General features: G+C 36.3%; 1 protein-coding gene across 3 annotated transcripts in view; it reads right to left on the reverse strand.

The window, feature by feature from the left end:
- The window catches only part of Mib1 (E3 ubiquitin-protein ligase mind bomb 1), a 506,537-nt gene that overhangs the window by 190,358 nt on the left and 299,839 nt on the right, over nucleotides 1-16,340 (reverse strand). Inside the window, exon 10 of one of the 3 annotated variants that reach the window (XM_076386738.1) lies at nucleotides 2,565-2,611. The exons of the other annotated variants lie outside the window; for them this stretch is intronic. Within the exon in view, the coding sequence (XP_076242853.1) occupies nucleotides 2,605-2,611 (7 nt within the window). The 3' untranslated portion in view covers nucleotides 2,565-2,604. Of the gene's footprint in view, nucleotides 1-2,564; nucleotides 2,612-16,340 lie in introns of those variants that run through there. 3 annotated transcript variants of the gene reach the window in all.

Below are 16,340 nucleotides of genomic sequence, written 5' to 3' on the forward strand. Positions count from 1 at the left end.
TGCATATGAAATAACTAAATTTAATCACAAGTAAGCAAGCTATTACTTTTTACAACTATCTTTCATTTTCAAAATTATGATTTTAATCTCTTTGTTAGAAACTTTGATATGTAAACAAATTTTCCATTCCGTTACATTATTATTTATACAACAGTTGCTCTTGTATCAATTGTCTTCAACTCATTCGTGATTTCTTCCTAACACCTTACGCATTTACCCAAGTTTCAAACTTTTAGGCCTGCTAGTTTAAAAAATAATGGTATCTCAAAGTAAGAAAATGTAATTGACGGGAAAATCAATTGACATATTATATCAACACCAAGAAATCATAACACCTGAACTATCACAATAATCAGAGCGAGGTTTTAAAAACTACAGAAATCTAGAAATCAACTGTTTACCTGCCCTGTCCACCTAAACCATACTCCCAGAGCGCAAATACGTAATATATCGTTCGGAAAGAAACGTTGTGACAAATGCACATACTTGCGCGCTCGTAGATCGTGTATCAAAGAGAGTGCATTGTGCCCGCGCAACTACACGCTCATAAAGTTTGTTCGCACTCGTTGCGAGCGTTGTAAATATACGAGTTTGCGCGGGACAGGGGGTTGAGGGAGGTAGAATTGGTGGTTTATAGCGAAAGTTTGTGGCATCGACAACGGGAATTCTTTACACACGGCTAACCGCGCTCGCTGCTTCCTCTTTCCTACCCGTTAACCACCATTTCGAGTCCGCCAGTGCTCTTCTAGCGGAATGGTCGTTGTGCACGCCCAAAACTCGGCTACAGAGATGTATGTGAAAGACGACTCCGAATTTTTCAGATCTGCCGACGCTTTGTTTCTGAAACGTTAATTCTATTCTACAGCAAATACTTGCTTGGAGCAGAGAAACTGTATACGACTGCCATGATTATGGAACCTTCTGTTGATATAGCGGACAAACAGCATTTGTATCAAATCAACTTTTTGTTTCGTTTGAGAAATATCCATGGGTAATGTGTATATGTATAGAGATTAATAAACTAAAATGTTACGAGATTTTTGTGTACTATTAGCAAGCACTACTTGTGATGACATCCTTGTAACCAGAACATGATAGTGATATAGGGTAAAAGACCCAATTATTGACACCCACCAAATTACTTTAATTGTAAGCTCATTTACATAAATTAACAAATAAACAATGGGAAATGAAATGCAACAAATTTAACACACAATTAACGCTGTGATTTATAGAATAGAAAAGGGAATACTTAATTTCTCTATCTGATTAATCTGTTTAGAAATATACAATATTTGACATTGATTAAGCAGAAGGTTAATTTATTTGGTATAAACGGAAAAGAAAACAAGGCAGTAAAGAAAAAGCTATAATTGAAATATTTCAGTTAACGTAATAAAATACAATTCTCCATATATAAGTATCATAGAAAATATAACTGAATAATTCACTTTTTAAAAATTTAATATTTCAATAATAATCCGTGGTTGGAATAAACATTTAAGACACTTTTAAATTACTATTACAGCAATATTTGATTACGTAAACGACACCTTACAATAATTAGAAGTTTAATAATTATTACTATTTCGTAGTGATTTTTCCCAAAGTTCCCAAAACATTTTCACTATATTAATGGATTCATGACTAATAGTAATAGTTTCGAAAGTCGTGCAAGCCTTTTTCTTCAAGTCAACATATTAAATAACGATAAATAAATGAAAAAAACATGTGTTTCTGCTGCATAAATAAAAATTACGCAATAGTATCAGAGTCAATCCTAAAAGTTGAATACACATTTCGAAATGAGAATCTCATTACTCGAATGTACCACAACGTAAAAAAAATTCAAATTATTGTTGCTTTGTAAATTTTCATTATCTCATTGTTTGAAACCTCCAGATCCACACGTCTAAATGTACCATATATCGATGGCTTAATGCACAAACATTGTACGTTTACTTTTGATTAAGTTTGGGACTTTACAATATAAAATTTATTTATAATATAAAGACTATTTATAATATAAAATTTCAAACTTAACCAAAAGTGAACACACCACGTGTGCACATTAAGCCATCTAAATATATGACACGTAAGCATTTAAACCACTTTTAGTCTACTCAAAATGAAACATTTTGCACGATTCCCCTTCTCCTCAGGACTTTTTCTCTCCAAAGAAGAATATATCTAAGTTTCTAAACAAATATCGAACAACAATTTTCAATAAGAAACCACGTTGCACTGGTTAGAAATACTGGAACCTAGAGGCCTCGTGAAAACGCCATTAAGGTATCCCGATCGGTCGTTGATGACTTAAACGAATCACACGGGCTGCAGAAGTCTCCGGCGGATAAACGTAACCGTTGCAGCGGCTATGTACAAGCGAGTAAATGAGAACAGGGGCCCCGACTATATTGGCTTTGTGAAGAATCGCTCTCCAATGAAAGCGTTAACGAACCACGTCGTTCCTTCTCGTTCTGCTCAACTGCTCCATTTTCCGATGGTTTTCTCATCGTCCCTTTATCCCCTGTCTCCCCCTCCCACTTCAACTGGCCAGAATTTTTCTCTCTCCTTCCTTTCTCTCCCTTTCGGAACACCGTTTTATATCCTGCACGCAAAGGAACGACTCATACAGCGTCTTTAACAAAACCGGATATTTTTTAAATTTTGACTAAATTAAAATAGAAACTTAGGCGACTTGAAAAACGGTACATGTCTAAAATTAGCCATTTTTAAATAATCTCAAAACTATATCTGGACCCCCGAGCCGAAGTGCATTAAAGTACACAAGAAACAAATAGACCTAATACACCCTGGCTCTGGGGCCCAGATATGTGAAGTGCATAGAACTACACGTTGGGATTACAATCTCAAAATGTGACTTTTCGACTTGTACTGTTCTTGAATATTCATTTAAAGTCTAAGACTGTGTATAAGTAAAGGATCGCAAACATAACTTTGCTTTTTTTACCACTATGTACGTGGAAATTGTTATAACAGTCGCCAGAATATCGCTGCACTATCTACTCTCATTGGAAACTCAGACGAATCAGTTACGAATTGTTTTCGACCAGTCGTGAAATGATTTAGTCGAGGTTGGACAACAGGAAACGGCGATGCGGTATCACACCGAGTGGGCTCAAATGGACGCGTCCCGTGATCTACGTCAAAGCTAATTTTTTCCATTTTCGTTTGACAAACATACGCGAACGCAAACGGTCGGTGTAACTTCTCGCGTGACATCGCGTCCCCGTTATTGTTGTAGACCCATTCCCGTGTAACCGGAGATAACGCGTATACACCAGTCCATTACTACGCCAGCTGTGTCGTTAACAAAGAAGCCATTCGTTACAGTTAATTGGTCTACGGTAATTAATAGTAGGTTCAGCGATACCGGCCGGAATTAATTATTTTATCCTGTGACAGTTAATAAATCGATGATTCCTATTCTGAGTGATGATCTTGATCGTTCTATATTGAATAGTATTAGACTGAATATAAGAATGATTTTAAGAGAAGATTTCATATTTTCTGTGAAAATTGACCAAAGAATCTTGTGGTCGATATACGAATTTCCAAGGTAGTAGAGATTCGGTAACTTTTACATGTAAGACATAGGATATAGGACTTGTGTTATTGCTGACTTTTAGGTAATAAACTTCCTGCGGTTTTAGAATCCTGGAATCTACTTGTTTGTTGACTATTAGTAACCAGATCTGGGAAACACCATTCCAGCACAAAACTCAAGTTAGTTACTTTTCTACATTTTCTCTAAATTAACCTCATTTGTTGAACATTCTGGGAACCAAAAGTTCTTATAATCTAAAGATATACATAATTCAAGTTATACTAACAATCAGTTTAATAAGGTATAAAACAGGGATAAAATCGATAAAAATAGACGATGACAATAATATTCTTTCTTTATTTTATCCAATAGTATAGAAAAAGACTGTTGTTGCCGTCATCTGTTTCCAGCGATTGAATCCCAGTTTGTCTAGGCAATAAGAATTAGAGACTCACATAGAATCTCAAAGGAAGGAAGTGCAATTGCCACATTATCAAATAATAACCGAACTCTGTTAATATTAGGAGGGGTGAGGAACAACTGGCAACTTGGGCGAGTGAAAGTAGCAAAGCAAGTTGTACCGTTAATTAAATTAGTCGAAGATAAATCCAATCGGGTATGATGATTACTTAAAATTCAACCGACGACCAGCCAAATGCGCGCTCGATAAAGCATGATTCCCATTCGAAGCTAGAAGCAGCGTTCTTGTAATGGGGGCACCGTTAAAGTTCGAGCAGATAAAACCGGCGCTAAACTTTCCAATGTTCTTCGTTAAAGAAACGAAAACGGCGCGGCCCGTCTGGTTAAAAACTTTTTACGGCCATTGTGGATCCACTTTCTACGACTGTACGTGACGTTTTTGCTCGAGTTCGACTCTTTACGAGATATTTCCCGCCGACGGGCATTTCCGTCGGTTTCGCCACAGGATGGACCGTGATTGCGCTGATCGTTCCTCGATTGATCAATCAGGATGTCCATTCAACGAATCGAGCTCTCGTTTCCGCAGTTTCCTGGCAAATCATAACTCTCTGATTCCACCTGTCCCGATTCCCAAAACGTTTTTCTAAGTGCTGTAAGCGTCGTGCTACCTGCCTCGGTGCACACCCAGTTTGCTTTGTTGTCCTTCGTTATGTGCTTTCTTGGTTCTTGTGACTTCAGGACGTGTGCTTGGTCCACCTTGGAAGTTTTCGAAGACTGATGCCTAACGACGTAATTTATAATGAACAAGACGATATTAATTTGAATATTGTTCTTCATTCTATATACTAAAAACTGCGATTTATTTTTTCATTTTTATAGCAGTGACAATCCTTTAACTAAAAAATACAAATACTACTGCTTAGACATCAATTCAGTTAAAAACTTAGATTTTTGTCTCAGAGCTACAGGTTTATTCAATCAATTTTGCCATTCATACTAAAAGAAGCCCAAAGTTGAAGCAAGCAAATGCCTCATCCACTAATATTAATGCATTGCCCAGGATAAGGAAAATGTGCTTTGTCATGAACTCATTTTTATGTTTACCAGAATTTTATTTATAGCTGTAATAAGACAGATGCAAGCCACAAATAAAACATGAGCTGATTTCAGGAACACATCCCTCGCTGAAAACTTGTCGTCAGAGCCATGTGTTTATAGCAAAGAAACTTTATACACATTTTAGTCACACGGCACGCTAGCATAGAAACTATGAAAAAGTTCGCCATTTAACAGTGTTTGAATGTTAATTACCAGACTGACATTTTCTGGAAACAACGTTGAGTTTATATGCTCATGGGACGTAGGCGTCAGGGTGACAGTGTGTGAGTTCTGTTTAGGTTGAGTCTAATAACTAGTTTAGACTAGTTTCTTTTTATTTTGAACGATTTGGTTATTTTATTGAGTTGATAATAACCGAAAGTAGCATTTATACATTTTTGTATTTTCTCCGCCTATTCAGCTTCCAAACATATTAATGAACCAATTTAATGTACAGTGAATGAGCCCTTACTGTCACAGCTCATTTGCATTACGATGAATCAATCATATGCCAAATCAATTGTTTTATCGCCTTGTGCAATGACAAGTACATATATTTTATGTGTATGCGTATACGTACACGGTAAAATCACCGATTCGATCACTTTTGACATTTGGTTTTGTCAATCATCAAAATCCAGAATAACATCCGTATCGTACGTGTGCAATGATTGAATTACAAAACCGAATCAGTGACTTATAACATGTACTATACATATGCATGAATGTATATTGTAATGGGATTATTTTGTCAATTTGCTTTCTTTTATCATATCTATACAGAGTATTCGACAATGACTGTTAGAAATTGTAAGAGGTGATTCTACGTGCCCAAATAGGATAAAAATGAAAGATGTGATGACGTGCATTAATCAAGTCAGGCACAACGGAATTAGTAGAATAAGTCCCGAGTTAGACACATTTCACGCGTATTTTAAGTGTTTTCTCAGCAATTAATAACTCCAAAACGAAACTAGAATGCAATTTTGCCTATCTTCATCTTCACCTCATTTTAGTATGTAGAATAACCCCTTAAAATTTCTGCCACCTGTCGTTGAACACCCTGTATAAGAGAGAAAGTGGATACGGAATTATAAATGACTTAAATGAAAAAAAACTCATTATATGGGATCAAAATTGGACGCATAAAATGATAAAACTTTATAAGAATCTGCAAGAATGAAACTATGCGATTTGTGTGAACGTTCTCTTATTATTAGAGAGTTTGAGCTAACACTCATTTTCCTCTCTCAGATTGAATCATGAGCTCATACGAAATATTTATGTCTTTATTTCAAAATTATTTCATTGATCTCTCAGAAATTCAAAACTGGGCGTCCTATACAACTAAATACACCATTATAGGTCAGTAACTTCCATTGAACAATCATTAAAACAAAACAATCAACTTAATAAAATTCAGAACCTACATTTTCCACAAAGGAAGGAACAAACAGGAAGACGTGTCAAAGCAGCTTCCGCTTCCGACACGAATAGATCATAAACAAATACAACTCGAGTGTTTCTGTAACCACAGTCGAGCTATCGATACGAAAGAGGCCACAGAGGTCTATAGCTCCATCGACGACGTTATGTTACGTCACGTTGCGTTCTGATGTAGAACAGTTTCGGCTATGCCATTATTCATAAGTGGAGGACTATGCACACTTCATAAACATGAGACTGAAGCAGCCGTAGTCCACGTTCCTCTGTCGCTCGCCTCGTCCTGGATATGCGTATAATATCGACGGTCTCGGAACGAGAGAAAAGGAGCCTTGATAGCGAGGAGATCGATGATAACGGAGCAAGTAGACTGCCAGAGGCGATACCGATAGACGAACAATAGGAAAATCAAGTCTATTCCTGCCTTGCATTTTAGGCCGGACAGACTTGCGAAGAACTGTGTGGAAATCGATTTTTAACTCGCAAAATCAGAGAAAAATAATATTATAAAAAATAAAATAAAATATCTGAACTTCAAAATTTCAATTCAAGAAGGATTTTGTAGCTTTGCAAATTAATGTTAAGAATTGTAATAAAATAATTCAGCTAATACATTGTGTTGCTTGCTGCTCAAGGTAGATTGCTTTAAATAAGATCTATATTAAAGTAGATTTTTTTTATTAAAACTGAATTGTAAAGTGAAAGTAAGAAATACTTACATGTTAATTCTGTTACTCGATGACGACTACACAAATATGCTATTTTTTATGTATAAGTGCTTTCAAGTTGTCAGCCACAATGCAACATAATATCAGTCAGCCTAGCCAGAAAGTAAGCTATGACTGCATTCAAGTCATACCTTTTAACCGGAGGACTTCATTGTTGAGCCGCTCATAACACAGGTCTTTCTCAAGTGTTTTTCATTGTCCACTCGTGGCCGCTATTTATTCTTCCCTTTCACCCTTACCATGCTGATCTTTTCTACCACAACAGCCATTGTCTTCGGAATTTTATTAAATTCGATCGCGTTAGTTGTGCATGTCTAAATGGCAAATGTCCACAAATGTGTTGTTCATGGTAACAAAACAGACACCTAAGAATATTATAATAACTTTACATGTACCACCACTTTTTAGTTTTAAGTTTACTTAATACATTGGTATACTATAATACGATGTCATACCGTTACATTTGAAAGGTATTAATAGAATAATTATTGTCATGTCAATTGCAGCTAATGAGGAGGCAAGATCCTATAGACTAAAACAGGATTTAAATCCTTTGCAAGTGTTCCTCAGTGCTTTTTTTTATGTTCTCAATAGTGAATGACATATTGTAACCCACAGAAAACTTGTTCAAGGTTATGAATTTGTCACATTTTGGTCTAATCGTTCGGTAACCCCACCTCTTCATTCTATTCTAACTACATAAGGAGGAATGGGAGGGAAGAGACGTGTCGTCTTCGCCCATAAAAGCTAAAAAAGACTCTAACGCTCAAAACATACAAGCAAGGAACGAGTAGCAATAAACATAAGTCAATTTAACTTATACGTGCGAGTGTAAATCCTTGAAGACGTATAAGAAAATCGCGATTCACGTCGTTTGAGTGATTCTCATACAGAGGTAGTTGTCTTCTAACTTTTACTCGATGGAAACTAAAAATGACCTCTAACCTAACATAACTGAAACATTTATAGTAATGGATCATTGCAAAAGATTCTCAAGTGTATTCGGACGTGTTCATCTAATGTACTTAAGTATACTGTTCTCTAGCGTATGTTGAAGTTTGAATTTCCAGTTAGGAAATCTAGTTTCTTGTAAACGTGAGTAAAACGAACAATTTAGAAACTGCGACTTAAATTGTTTCAAGTGTTATATAGCATTCTGTTTTCACTATTGTAATAATTTCTGTTGCCTAATTTTTAATATATTTTCTGTAATTTTGATTAATCCTCAATTGAAAATTCAAATGTTTCAAGTACCTAGCAGTTACAATTTCATACTTTCTCAATATTAAAGAGGACATCAAATAAATCACTATTATTTGACCTAGTTTAATATTTTTAGTTCCCGAAACTCGAAGAGCGTAAACTGATTTCGTGAACACTATTGGCAAAAGTTTAATTTCCAATATTTTAAAACTTTCTCACGCATGTTAATCAACACATAAACTACAGAGTATAAGTATATTCCAATTTTTTGTTAATCTCTTCAACTTTCTCTACCCCAAACGTTTTCGTTTCAATCTAAGACACTAAAGCTTGAATAGTATCGCCTGCATTGTTACCAAATCAAATTTATCTTCTATTCGTGAAAGGAAAGTCCAAAGAAAATCCTCGTATCGAGGTCTCTTAAAGTTGAGCACACAGGCAACGCCGTAAAATCGCGTATTAGCAGGTGGAAATGTACCCACAGCATAAATGTGATTCTAACAGTGCCGTGTGCGTGTAAGATTTGTGCAACGCCGACTAAGAATTGCCGCTCAGGCCATTTGAGAATGAATTGTCGAGGACATTACGGCAGGAATTGTTGGCGTAACCGGTGGGAGGCGTTTCTCAAAATTATGGCCGCATCCTACGGCATACGAGCCGTGTAGCTCGCTGCGTGAAGAGTTCAAATAAATTTAGAAGGCTTAAGCGGAATCCCACCGAAGAAAGTAATTCGTGTAAGGCCGCTGGATACTCGAGCTTGGATCGTTCCTTCTTGAAATTCCTGTTAAACGTCCGCCCTCGCCGACACTTTTTCTTCAATGACCCTATAGGGATTTAAAAATTGTTTGCGCGAAACAAGAAATTTATCGAAGAAATGATCTATAAGGGAGATGAAAATTTGTAAATGTTGCAGTTTTGGGGTTAATTTAACCTTTATCACACCAAACGGAATAACTCATGGACTCTAATACTACTTTTCCAATACGATCAAATTTAAGTTTTTAACTTTCAAATCTTTGAATTTCAAATATTCAAATTTTTCAGTAATAAATTAGAATTCTTTGAAGATTCTAATTGCTATTTTAAGAACCTAAAACCTCCTGATTGATGTCTTGTGGATGTACTCAACAGAAGTATTTAAAAATTTAATGTTTAGCTGATATGATGTCAATATTATAACACAATAATAGTAATATCACTGCTATAATGTTCAGAAAATTTACAACTTTTTAAATCGTCAGATATTCAAAGTCAGTGCAAGTGTTGTAATCTTACTAGTTAAAACCTCCTAAACAGGCCACCTAAACTCTATAAATTTCATCTGATTACGTTGACTTAATGCTCCAATTCAGATCAGCACTTTCTCAAGATGGCCTTATAGAAAGAATATTAAGTTTCCTTAGTAAAGAGAAACTGGATAGTTGACATAGCTAGTTGAATCTTGAGATTCCACGAGAAAGAAATCCGATGATATAGGATCTTAGGAAGTTCAACTATGTACTACATCTGGTCTAGAATTGCACTATATCTCGTAACATCAATAAATCGTTTCACTGATAAATTCTAGAATAATTTCTCTATAATCACCTAGAAGTACCAACGTCACTTGATTGCCCAAACAGACTTTTTCTCTTTCTTTTGTTTAAATCAGACTCAACCCGAACGCAGCCTTATTCCTCAGCCTTCATCACGTATTCAAGCCACCATTTTCATATTTCACTTATTCCCGAGCTTCCGTAGTTGCGATTTCACTGAAGTTACAATTGCCACAGAAAGACACGATACGTAAATTGCATTTATATTTCAGTAGCCTATGCAGATTTCAGAGGATATCATTGGCGCATTAAATTGAGCTGCGAGGGGGGGATACAAAGCTGGGGAGCTCGTAAAACATTTACAAGGATCCGGTGGCTCAAAAGGCCGAAATTAGACAGACTTTCCATCGAACTTAGCGAAGGCTAGCTGGAAACTCAATTTATTAATTCACCCAGGGTACGTGATGCATATTTCAACGGCAAGTTGGCCGCGGGACGGAACAGGTATCGATATCGTGCAAATTATATTCGCCACGACAACGCATTCACAATTCGAAATTAGTAGGAACACGGTGTCGCGCGCTTGAGAAATCCCACGGCTGCTGACCCGGCTGTTAAACTAACCATAAACCTCAATTACATGAATAAAACGCACGAACCTACGAACCTGTGCACTTATGTGACTCCAACCACCGGTGTGTATTTTTGGAAGTCTCTAAATTTACAATTTGAACTGTAATGAAATGCCAAAGTCACTTCTGAATCGACCACTAGCAGTTATAGAGGGGGCTTTCGAAGTACTTTTATTTGTGGGCAAAGAGTGAGTGGATTAAATTACTGGGCTTAGCATTGATGTTACTGTGTTAAAGGAGTAACAGCTGATATTTGATATGGGAAGTCACTGTAGCGTAATAATCATAGCTTTTAATGATACCTGGATTGGGAAAATGGTTTACACAGTAACTTATTTGAGGCTTTTATTTTGGCAATACATTGGATAATTCTGTAATGTTGATTCCTAAGTTAGTACCTAATTGTGAAAGAACTAATACGTTTTCGGATACCTATATTTAATTATTGGTTTCTGACACTAATTTTCTGTAAGTATCAAGAATAGTAACTAACAATTTTAAAATATATATTATTCTTCTATCATGACCTATCTTTAAACATCTAAAGAATAACCACAAATTGTGAAACAATTAATAGGATCAGACAGTAACTCTCTCCATAAATTAAATAAAGCAAAATGAATCATGAATTATTATATCCCTTCAGAACAGAAACATAACCCATCACTTTCCTAACACTTTTTAAAAACAAAGTCAGACAGAAGTTCTAGAAGGAACACTTCATGTTTTTTTCACAATGGAAAATAACTTTTTCTTCTTTCCCCAAAAAGTATCGTCCGAGCATCCTTTAGATTTCACAATAATTTTAAATTAATGGTTTCGAAATATTGAAACAATTTTGAGATAATAAACTAATAAATTGTTCACAAAACTCAGTCGTGTACCTTTACGAAGTCTTTCCTCTAGACTCTAGACGAAATACTTCAATTTTTCAAGAAGAATAGTTTTATTTATATTCCTCGAAACACCTATTCCGACAAACCAGCACGGAAGCGTTTGTCGTGTTTCAACTCCCACGAACCGATACAATTGCACCTCCCTTCGATGGTGCACTTTCCAAACGTCAAGAGTTTTGCCATGAAGGCGATATACCCCGGAGCAACACCTAGATGCTCTTACACGATTGATTCTTGTATCTGCAACCCCCTGCGGAAGCCTCCTGCGATTTCTGTGTGGAAGCCACCATTGTTCGTTCCAGTTTTTTAAGGTGTATATGTTAGCGTCAACGTATTTTTAAGAGAGAATTTGAGAAGGATGACCAAATGGTCTTTGATGGATTTATGATAGGGTCTTAGTTTACATGTGGCTGATTGAGGGTGCATGAGACTAAACAGTCTCGTTGGCGACCGATGGCTGATGGCTACGTTGGACTTCCCAGCTATCGGGTGTTGTGTGACTGTTTGAAAGAAGAGCGAGTGTTTAAAGAAGGCAAACGGTCCGATACCGTATTGCAAAAGAATGGGAATATTGTTCCTAAAGGATCTGGCCACGAAGTGGGGAAGGCTATGCCTTTTGGTAAGAGGACTGTGATAAACCCCACGGCACTTACCCCAGAACCTTGTGCAAGGAACGAGCTTTCGGGTAATTTTCTTGACATATACAGGATATTATACACGTGAAGAATTAAAGTTATTGCTATAATAAACAAATGGCTGTAAAATTTTAAACTGTGATGAGGTTGAATTCTAAACTTCATTTTCGTTTCTTGAGGGTGCACACATAACACTTGCACATTAATGCTGGTTCAAATAGAATCTACTAATATGGTACACAGATGGATTTAGGCTCTTAAACTATAATAAAGTTGGATTTCAAGTTTCATTGCAGCGTTTTTAGGTACACATAATTTTGTACACTTGGCGGTTAGAGCTGGTTTCATTAGAGTCTACTGATATAATAAAGAGATGGATGTGGGACCTAAAACTGCAATGAGTTTCGATCCTAAACTTCATTGCAGTTGAGTTTCATAAACGATATTATACACGTGGATTATAAACTTGTAACTAATAATTATTTTAAAAACTTTACTTTACTACTAAAAGGAGAAATCAATTGTGAAAGCTCAAAAACAGACTACATTTGATGACGTTGAAATAAATTAAAATATCAGTGAGTGATATGTGTGGGATGTTGCGTATGTAGTTACCACTAGGTGGTGTGTGTGAGAATGTGTAATATGTGACTAACGGCAGGCAATGTTTATATCTACCTTTTACAATTTTGGTGGTCCAAATGAATTAGGAAGGTTGAGACAGTCAATTTTTAACATTGCATTTTAGTCGTTCAAGGGATGCTTTCTACATATTTAATTTCCGTATTCTACACACCCTACATCTCCCCACGCAATATTAATAACCTCCTTTTATTCCAAGGTCATCAAACATAGCATTTTTTGGAGTTCCGTCGATTGATTTTTTCTTTCAGTGATAAAATAAAGCTTTCAGAAAAACAGCCCATGTTAAATAGCCAAAATAAGAAAGAGTCACTATACAGCAGAATTATCGCTTATTATTCTGTAATGATATAAGAACACTGTCGATGCATGTGCATAAAGCCCCCATCGGGTCAGAAGTACTAAAAGAACAGATGAACTGAGAAGACTGAAACAATGGCAATAAATTGTGAAAAAATTTATTGCCTATTTATTTTAAAAAAATTCACGTGACCATCTAGGGGAAAGCTAACCGCCGCGCCGTAAATTTGCACGTAGTAGCCCGGGAAATGATTTTCCTCTCCCTGCATTCTTTCCTTCCACTTTTTCCCTCTGCGTTTTAACTGCATTCTCGTGTGCTCTTTCACAACGGAATATTCCTGAACCCAAAATGTTTTGGGCAAATTACCTTGAAAATTCGCTGGTAACGACTCTCGCGAGAGTGCACGGAAGGCGTGGGAGGGAAACTACACGTGCGTAGAGTGATGATAACAAAACAGTGGAAATTCGCGAAGCACACGACAGAAGTTTTCACCGCTTTTCGGGGCCCGTTGAAGAGTCTTTTCCGCGGGCAAATTACTGCCATTCACCGTTTCAATACCGAAAGTTTTCATTTATGACGGATATTCATCACTCACTGCCCAGAGAACGTTTATTGTCAACGTTTCATTTCAAACTTTTAAATTATACTCACCTCATTAATGCTGCCGTGACTTTGTACAATATTCTATTACTAGTAGAGATATTGGGTCCCAAACTCGCGCCTTATTAGCACTTTTACTGTCAGATTACCCACAGCAGGGTGACAGTCTTAATGTAACTTAATATAATCATGCGTGTAACTATAGATAATATTAATTTACCTGGCTATGTACGATATTTAGAAATATTTATAGTGGCAATGTCTGTGATTGCTAGGCAAAACGACCTAAACCACATGATCTTGTTTTCGAGACATTGGTGTTTAAGGTTTTCAACTTCAATACTGTGTTATGGACTTGTGTTTCCTTGAACCCTTATTTTTAAGTGAAAAAGTTCTCCTAATGCCTTTTCTTCTTTTTGCAAATATAAATTCTATATTCTAGATCAAGATCGAACTAAATTCTTAGTTTAAGAATTAACCTTAACTCGAATTTATTGCAGATGTAACATAGATCGTTATACAGCCAGTAATATAACGTAGCAGTCAAAGTGCTAATCTAAGCAAGAGTCCTCACTATCGATATATTTGAATTCGTTAAGAAATTATCGTGTCATTAACAGGATCTCAGTCATGCTGGTAATCATCGTACGTCCCTATAATTGGCATAATTATGCGAAATATGGTGAAATTAGTGAACTTGGGGTGAAAACAAAAGTCTAGTAACTAGACGATGAATATCTCATTCTGTAAATTGAATCCTTGAAATCGAGGCCGGTTCAATCAGTACTTGGTGTTTCTACTGATTCAACTGTTTTTATTTATTATGAAAAATATCCACGAATGGCTTACAGAAATTTATCAGATGGATGGCTGTGAATTTTTTGTATACTACATCCATCATTTCTTGTAATGGAATCGCTATGATCCCATCGCATTATAGTAAATTCTTGATTAAGTAATTTAATAACAGATTCAATACTGAAACTCACTTAATGCCTAATGTTTCTTAAGATTTCTATTAACCCTACTATGAATTTTTAATATGATATCAAGGAATCAGAAATATAAGCACCTACCTAGTAGGTACTGTTTTACATTTTCTCAGAAACACAGCAATTGTTAAAAGAGATAAAAGCACATGACTGGATAAAATGCCACAGAATTGTTAACAGAAAACATCAAACGAAAAGAAGTGAAGAAAATATACCACTATGTATGAATAAAATTTGTACATTTTCGTATGAAAAGTTCAGCAGGAATCTAGTAAAAACATTCAAAGCATCATCATTCAAATTGTCCTGTTCCACATGTGGGTCATAGGACTCCGAACCTGTTAAAACTCTCCGAACCCGTCTTGGTTGTTTCGAGGACCCAGATTTAGTTCTTCAAGTAACAAGGCAGCGTTCCAGTTTCCCTCGGTATCGGTCACCTCATTCCATCTTCTCAACAAGAAAACAAAGAACGATACTATGATGCTAATACTGTCTAAAGAAACACGTACACTGGAAAACATAAGTGATTTCCCGGGAGATGTTTCATCGTTCTGTGTTCCGATTCCCGGCAAAGAGGGGACGAAGACAGAAGAGAGAAGGGATAGAAGAAAGCTCGAGAAGCTCGGTAAAAATATGTCCTACTTGTAGATAGGTGAGGAAAAATAGCCGGGACATCAGAGGCTCGCGAAACAGCGTCGTTGCCCCATGGGAAGATGAATGTATGAGCCTCGATGTTGAAAGGCGAGACGCGAAACTTTGTTTGAGCAGACATATTACTTGACTCAAGAACGCCGGAGCGACGTCTACCTCCTCTCCACGCTCTCCTTTCGCAAAATCGATTAGGCTCGAATACTGCATTTTTTATGACGTAGATCCTTTCAGAAATAACGTCGAAATAGGTCGTGTTTCGGTATTCTTGGAGGCAATTAAAATATACTTGGTTCTGTGACTTCAGAGTTCCTTGAAAGTTGGATTCATTACTCTATTCATAATATTGAAACACAGGAAAATCGTCTTGAGTTGAGCCTCTTAAAACTTGTATCTGTCACTCTTTTCGCAATATTGGATACAAGAAAATGTCTCTCAGGATAATACACAGTTAGTATACAAAATAACGAGATATTGATTTGTAGAAATGAATTTCGCTATTCGAGGATCTGATAAGGGAATCGATAGAAGTAGTACTCTCAGATTTTGATGTAACCGAATGTAGAATAATGTAACTTGCTAGTATACGTGTAGATTTTATCTTACTGATGCAGAATGTATATGATTACAAGTGTACTCTGACATCGTGAGTTTGTGTATGTTCGTTAAAATGAAATTGAAAGTTTACGATTACGTGTAATCGGATGATATACTGTGTGTATCATACTAGTAAAACACAGTAATTAAATTAATTCCTGTATTAGGCAATATTTAGACGTATGAAAGTATATAATTTATTTCCTGTGCTTTAACGAATTCGAATTTTTGGGTGTGATGGATATATTTATACTCCATAGAATTGTATTGCTCGAGTGTGACTGCCGGAGACGAAGACATGACAACTCTCCAACTGGTGCTAGTGAAAATATGAAATATGAACTGAAGATGTTGGGGAAGAAGGGAATCGGTCACGAAGTGATACAGTAGGTAAGAGGA

This window comes from Calliopsis andreniformis, chromosome 10 (assembly GCF_051401765.1).
Source record: "Calliopsis andreniformis isolate RMS-2024a chromosome 10, iyCalAndr_principal, whole genome shotgun sequence".
In the NCBI taxonomy this organism is placed as follows: Eukaryota; Metazoa; Arthropoda; class Insecta; order Hymenoptera; family Andrenidae; genus Calliopsis; species Calliopsis andreniformis.